This window comes from Alosa pseudoharengus, unplaced genomic scaffold (assembly GCF_046254945.1).
Source record: "Alosa pseudoharengus isolate Yale_2024_CS ecotype anadromous, Long Island Sound unplaced genomic scaffold, YU_APseudo_1.1 YU_APseudo_1.1_scf_23, whole genome shotgun sequence".
Lineage (NCBI taxonomy): Eukaryota > Metazoa > Chordata > Actinopteri > Clupeiformes > Clupeidae > Alosa > Alosa pseudoharengus.
Genome location: NW_027468685.1, coordinates 24,972,827 through 24,980,326, shown reverse-complemented (window position 1 = coordinate 24,980,326; position 7,500 = coordinate 24,972,827). Strand labels below are relative to the sequence as shown.

Genomic DNA, 7,500 nt, shown 5'->3' with positions numbered 1-7,500 from the left:
ATTTGAACACCAGAGAGGTCTCTGCTAATTAAGACAGCGGGGCCCAGTTTCTGCAGCGCTAAAGCATATCTTGATACAGTATTTATTTGAATACTTCCTTAATTACTGTGCATGCAGTGATTCTAGTCTCATGCACTTTTGGTCAAACTCAGTGAATCGCTTTTTGCGGTGCCTCAGCTGTCCACTCAGTGTTTGCGTTGAACAATCTCCAGTGTTCATACACAGCCTTGACCAAGCCATTAACAATCCTAGCCAATCAACACAGCCTCTTCAGGAACACGATTGAAAGAGGTACAGTTTGATTGGTTGTTGAGAAACCAAAACCAGATCATGGGCTAGATCTGTATTATTATAATAATACATTATACATTAATATAAATGTATAAAAAATGAAACATTGCTGTTTGGTCCCTGGTGCTCTGTCAGTCAGTCCTAACATTAAGTGCAAATATGTTTTAGCAAATTGTCCCCTTGGAATTATAAAGTTCTCTGTGTTCTGAGATATTGAGCTTCAACATTTTTTAATTTAGTTATACTGATAAGTGGAACAAGCCTCTTATGTATTTTTTAAAATGTCAAAAAACATCTCTCCTCACCTTATTAAGTCTTCACAGAATAAGAAATAACATTTACGTCAATAATAATTTTGAGGAACACGCCTGGCCCTCCCCACTTCCACATTCAGGCCACTCATCTCACTTGTCCAGCTCCACCACCCCCATCCCTGCTGTACTTAACCTCTGACCTCCAGGCTCCCCAACTCTGTGTCAGTAGGATTGGACCCCTGGGCAGGTTGGGTATCATGTAGACCTGCAGAGTGACAAATTACTACTTCAATGGAGCATGATCTAAACTGACAGTCTGTGATCATTCAGGCTTAACTCCCTTACACTTTTTCTTCGTATGTGGCCTGAGGTGTCATGTACTTCAGCAATTCTCCAGTTCAAACAACTTCAGTGACCTAGTTACACTTTATTTCATTCCCATTTGACATATTTATCCACAGATAAGTCACAGATAAAAGACTCAAATGTCTATTCTGAGAGCTGTGGTGTAGAGAAGCTGAGAGAAGAATGTTAAAATGCTGGTGAATCTCATCAGAGAGAATGTTGAAAGTGGAGGGCGGCACGGAGCTGTCTGTTCTTGCTCCAGTAATCTAGACTCAGAGTCCGTGTTTTTGCTGTGGTGTGTGTGTGTGTGTGTGTGTGTGTGTGTGTGTGTGTTTGTGTTTGTGTGTGTGTGTGTGTGTGTGTGTGTGTGTGAGTGTGTGAGTGAGTGTGTGTGTGTGTGTGTGTGTGTGTGTGTGTTTGTGCGCGTGCAGGAGAGCATGGAGCTGGTGTACAACAAGTCCAAACCGGTGGCTGTGACAGCGATGGCGTTCCCCACCGGAGACGTGAATAATTATGTGGTTGGAAGCGAGGAGGGAACGGTCTACACAGCCTCTAGACATGGCAGGTAGGATGGGTGGAGGTGGAGACACACACACACACACACACACACACACACACACACACACACACACACACACACACACACACACACACACACACACACAACCTATGACCCATTAAGACATACATTTGTATGTTTCACTGCAAGACATATTAAAGAAGAAGGCCTCGCTCACTAGGTGGAGGTAAATACATAGGACTGAGACTCAGTAAAGGGCATCAGTTCCAGAGTTTGTAGAGAACACAAGACCAGCAGACACACATGCACTTACCGTACATGCAGACATATGCACACACCTATGCAATGTATACACACACTCACACACCATTCGCTTGCATACGTATGTATATACACAGACTCATACATCTTTTCACATACTTTCTGAATGCAACCACCTTGATGACTTTTTAGAAGTGCAGCTCATTGCTCCATACTGAGGCTGGAGAAAGAGATATCGTTGGTTCCATTTTTTTCTTTCACTTTCTATTCTTTGATTTCTGATTAGCTGCCTTTAAAGGAACACGCCACCCTAAATCAGTAGTAATATATGTTCTTACCTTAACTTTCACGAGTTGAGTCATACCTCTCCCGCGTCCGTATGTGCACTCAAACGCTCTGGCTCGCGGCGCGAATGTGTTAGCATGTTGCTATGCTAGCATCGGAAGACGAAGGAGTGAATAGTGGCAAGGGGCAAGCCGAAGGCTGCTGACAAGGGCCCGACGCTATTGTAAAGCAATTTACAAAAGATTCACGGAACAAAAATGCTGATGTGGTACATGAAAATTTAGCTAAAAATGTGGAGAATGCAATGCAATCAAGCATTTTGGACGATAGGCTATATTGGCACACAGAATAGGCTAGGCAACAGGCCGATGTGCGTTTTATTTGGAGACTGTTTTGCGAGACAGAGACTGAGTTTGCTGCTGATATTCTGGGGATAGGCTACAACATAGCCAATGTAGGACTTTAGCCTTTTAATATATTTGCTGCATTGGATCAGTCTTTCTAGAAAGAACAAGCAAGAGCTTTCTAGCCTCACGTCAGCAGCGCTGCATCCCATATACATTAAAACACAGCGGATGGCGGGCGGGTGCGGTTTTGAAAATTGGTCAAAAAACTTTGCTGATGGATGGATTAAGTTTTGCTATGCAGTTATGGTTGAAATAATAGCCCATCAGCGCATCTCTAGTGTGTGTGCCTCTCTCTCGCTCAGAGGGGAGGGGGAGGCTGAGGGGTCGATCAAGCATGGATTCTAAACTCTGTGGTGGATAGGATCTACAATTAGGTGTTAATTAATATTACTACCTAGGTCGAAGTACTCCCAAGTGCTATTGCGCCAGACATTGTAGTTCTCCTGTTTATTCGCTTGTAATATCGTCAAGTTTCATGTTGTGTGACCTTACACATTTTTATCAACTACTTGTGCAACTGTATTTAAGTAGGGAAAACGTGGATGTGTTTGATTAATGCCATCTTACTCCCTCTACGGCTACGGCAGAGCCCGCTAGCATAGCAACATGCTAACACATTCGCGCCGCGCGCTAGAGCGTTTGAGTGCACATACGGACGCTGGAGAGGTATGACTCAACTCGTGAAAGTTAAGGTAAGAACATATATTACTACTGATTTTGGGTGTTCCTTTAATAGTCTAGCTAAATGAACACAACATTTTGAGAATGCACTACACTGTATACTGTATTGTATAGTATCTCACCCCAGCCCCGTCTCCTCCACAGTAAGGCTGGCATCTGTGAGATGTTTGAGGGCCACCAGGGTCCAGTAACGGGCATCAGTTGCCATGGCGCTGTGGGCACCGTTGACTTCTCCCACCTCTTTGTCACCTCCTCCTTTGACTGGACTGTCAAGCTGTGGAGCACGAAGGTACGTCAGGCCTCAGTTCATGATGCAATGTATGTATCAATAGTTTTCAAAACAAATAATACACGTGTATATGACACTGCCATATGGCTAAAGTTTGTGGTAGAAACAAAGAATACAAAAAAAGAAGCATTTTCATCTTTTTTAACATTTTACTATGAAAAATGGCATGTCCACAATTATTCATGCCCTTTTTAAATAATCAGCACCTTTTTAGCGGCAGTCTGGGTTTTGAGGCAGGAACGATTCTTTGCGACCTTCTCAAAGTAAGAGGTAACACTAAAACAAGGGGCTACATTAAGATTCTGGAGGAAAAGATCAGGCAGTCTGCCGAGAGACCTGCCCCAATAGGCAGCATTAGGCCATTAAACCACACAATGATCCAAAACATAAAACCAAACAAGGCAAGAAATGGTTAACAGAGAACAGTATCAACATTTTAGAGTCCAGACCTCAATCTGTCAAAAAAGTGAGCACAAGGCCAGAGTGATGGCAAAAAATCATTCCTGCCTTAAAACCTGGATTGCTGTTAAAAAGGTGCGGTCTGCGACATGGAGAGGCTTGGTAGGTATTGTAAGAACCATTTTAAGGGGCTGTGAATGCAAATAAAGATGTTTCCACTGATTATTTAGAAAGGGTATGAACAATTTTAGACATGCCATTTTTCATAAAATGTTTAAAAAAGATTAAAACGCTTCTTTTTTTGGATTCTATGTTTCTACTAGCCTGGAAAATCCAGACCGTGATAATCTAGAAAGATTAAGGGTCTGGCAAAGAACAATGTAATGGCCCAACTCGAGGGGCGGCAACAAGCATGCATTTAAAAATCTCACTGCACGCAATTGGATAACACTAGACCATGTTTACTCTGAATTATTTCGGCCTTCGACGCAATCGGATAACACTACGACCAATGTGTACTCTCCTCCAACGTTGCAGCGCTGTCTTCATCAGTTTAGCTGGTTTCCCGGAATGTTGGGGTAAAAGTAACGTGCAACATTGCTCTTTGCCAGAGTGTCTCACAGAGACAATTCCATTGTGCTCTCGCGAGAACTCTGGATTTCCAGGGTATGTTTCTACCACATTGTCTTACAACCTTTAGCCATGTGGCAGCGTCATTTTCAGGCAGAACAAACATAATGGCCAAGAGAAAATCAACATTAAATCAATATTTGCTTGGGGTATGAATAATTTTGTTCTTAACTGTATATACAAATCTTAATTTTAAAATATGTATATACTGTATTGTGAGCAGCAATGGCATGATGATTCATGGCCACCTCTCAGTTGAAGCCCTGTGCAGAGGGCTCCTGTGGGGAGCCATTCGGATGCCACCTACGCAACGTCACTAGAACCCTCAGTGTGAGCTAAAAGCAGCCGAGAGAGAGAGAGAGAGAGAGAGAGAGAGAGAGAGAGAGAGAGAGAGAGAGAGAGAGAGAGAGCGAGCGTATATAAGTGCCACAGTGTGTTGGCTCAGTAGGGTAAAGCATGTAGCGGGGCGCCCTGGTAAACATCAGCTAGCCCGCCAGTCTGTCAGTCAGTCAGTCAGGCAGCCAATCCCCCGGCCAGGACTGAGTGATTACGTGTCTCCGCGGCAACATGCCGACCGGACTGCGGCCTGAGTGTGGCTCAACCCGCAGAAGGGGGGATAGAGGAGGAGGTGGAGGAGAGAGAGAGGTTTGTGTGTATGTGCATATTGTGTATATATATATATATATACATTTATGTGTGTGTGTGTGTGTGTGAGAGAGAGAGAAAGAGAGAGAGAGAGAGAGAGGTTAGTGTATTTGTATGAGGGAGTGAGTTTATATGTATATATATGTGTGTGTGTTTTAGAGAGAAAGAGAGAGGAAGGAGGATGGTGGATCTTGACTGGGGTTCAAACCACACACTGGGAGGAAAGGAGAGGAGAGGAGAGGAGAGAGGGGGAGGAGAAGAGGCTGCAGACTCTGGGCTCACATGCTTGCCCTTTATGTCTGGAGACATGGGGTTGGACCACAGTCACCACAACCAAGGGGATAGAGAGAAAGAGAGAGAGAGAGAGAGAGAGAGAGAGAGAGAGAAAAGCTATATCTCAGTATGTATTGAACTGAGAGAGGGAGTGATTGAGTGGAGGAGAATTAAAGTTAGTGTAAAGAAGGAAGGGGTGAGAAGCACAAAGACAAACTGAGAAAGAGACACAGGAGGACAAGGGTGGTAATCGAACATGACAATGGTCAAGTAATTGGCGTAACGACCAATGGGGGAAAAGAGCAAAATCTATATCTCAAGACTGGAGTTGGTGGAGGCCATTGTGGTGTAATAGTTCTGGAATAACAGACGAGAAAGGAACAGAGCCCATAGTCCTCATAGGCCTTCCTTCAACTGGAGACATGCAATCAACACATTTGTACCATTGCCACATAGAGGGGGTGGGGAAGTTGTGTGTGTGTGTGTGTGTGTGTGTGTGTGTGTGTGTGTGTGTGTGTGTGTTTGTGTTTAGGGAAAGAATATATCTGATTACTTTTTCATTTTCCTTTTTGTTTTTTTAAGTGGTGTAGTTATTTCCACGCAAAGGTCCCCATGCCAGCACTGCTTTTAACTTAGGCACTGTGGGTTTCCAACCATGATTCACACTTGGAGATGCAGCTCTGTTTACCAGAATACCATACACCGGAGCAGCCATGCAATTAGCATTTACACTCAATTAGCACAGCCACTTATGTCAGCCTACACACAATAAACAAATGAAAGACTTTCAGTTCATCAGTGTACAGATTTTTAGTCTCATACTCAGCTCAGAGAAACCATCAAACTATCAAAATGCAAAATAAAAAAGAAAAAAATATTGACACTTTTGTGCAAAGTGTCCTTAAGTACAATGCATTTCAACTCATAATATGACCAATGACTCTCTATTGGTTACCCACACAGAATCTTTGTTTCAACTATCGACGACTGATTGCTTATCAGGAGTAAATCACATACTCTTCAACAGTTGCCAATAGCAAAAGCATTCAGTGGGTGTATTAGGTAATTACGTTTCAGGGCTGCAGGACAGACAGTGATGACTTACAAATTAGCACTTACCAGTCTTATGCATCATGATCAATAACTCAATTAGCAGGGCGTTTTTCTGCCTAGAAATTCCAGTGGATGTTGTGATGGGAAGCTATCGATAATTTACTACATAATAATCATGCCTCAAGGTACTAAGTGAAGAAGGCCATAAATTAAAGTTAGCGTTGCATGGTGCAAGGCCCCCCCCCCCCCCACCACTACCACAGCAGCAAAAGGGGTATAGCCTGAAGAATCAAAGGCGCTCTTCTCAAAGATGCCTGCCGCGAGTTAAACACACACACACACACACATACATATGTTGTGTCTCTCTTTTTTTTCGCTCTTTTGACACATATTAAAACATTCCTGGGATGGTGCGTGCGCATGTATGTTATTTCGTGGCTCCAGGGGAATTCCCTCGCCTTTGAGGACGGCCACAGGAATGCGTGTCTGTCTCCCGTCCCCGCGTACTCGGCCCTGGGTACACCTTGGCTGACTGGCTCCCGTTTGCTTTCCTTAGGCAGCCCTCGAGACCCCCTTTCTCCACCAGCGGCCAGCGGCTCCACTCACTTGGAAAAGACTTGACTTAAAGAGAGACCAGGGTGGGGGTGTGTGTGTGTGATGGGGGAAACGAGTGAGAGGGAGAGGAGCTGAAAGATAGAGGGAGAGAGAGAGAGAGAGCTCTCAATGTGTTTTTACACTCACATATACAAATATTGTGGTGGCGGGAACACTGGCCACAGAGCGAGACTGCTGATGAGGCGGCGGCATGAGTGAGAGGGCGAGACAGACAGAGTGAGTGAGACAGGCCCTCTGAGAGGGTGAGACAGACAGAGTGAGTGAGACAGGCCGTCTGAGAGGGCGAGACAGACAGAGTAAGAGAGACTAACCCTCTGAGAGGGTGAGACAGACAGAGTAAGAGAGACTAGCCCTCTGAGAGGGTGAGACAGACAGAGTAAGAGAGACTAGCCCTCTGAGAGGGTGAGACAGACAGAGTGAGAGAGACAGGCCCTCTGAGCAAATGGCATGATTTTAGGTTTTATTTCTGTTGTTATTTCCCTATTTGTCATTGTATAACAGTCACACTCAGTTAGAAGTGCTGAGGTGCTAAGCACTCTGCAAGATAGTTTG

The 7,500-nt window shown here is 44.3% G+C and overlaps 1 protein-coding gene across 2 annotated transcripts in view; it reads left to right on the top strand.

The window, feature by feature from the left end:
* dync1i1a (dynein cytoplasmic 1 intermediate chain 1a) overlaps positions 1–7,500 on the top strand; it is a 76,415-nt gene that overhangs the window by 56,209 nt on the left and 12,706 nt on the right. For both annotated transcript variants that reach the window (XM_076302128.1, XM_076302127.1), the window contains 2 exons: positions 1,322–1,455; positions 3,189–3,333. In XM_076302128.1, coding sequence (XP_076158243.1) covers positions 1,322–1,455; positions 3,189–3,333 — 279 coding nt within the window. The remainder of the gene's footprint in view (positions 1–1,321; positions 1,456–3,188; positions 3,334–7,500) is intronic.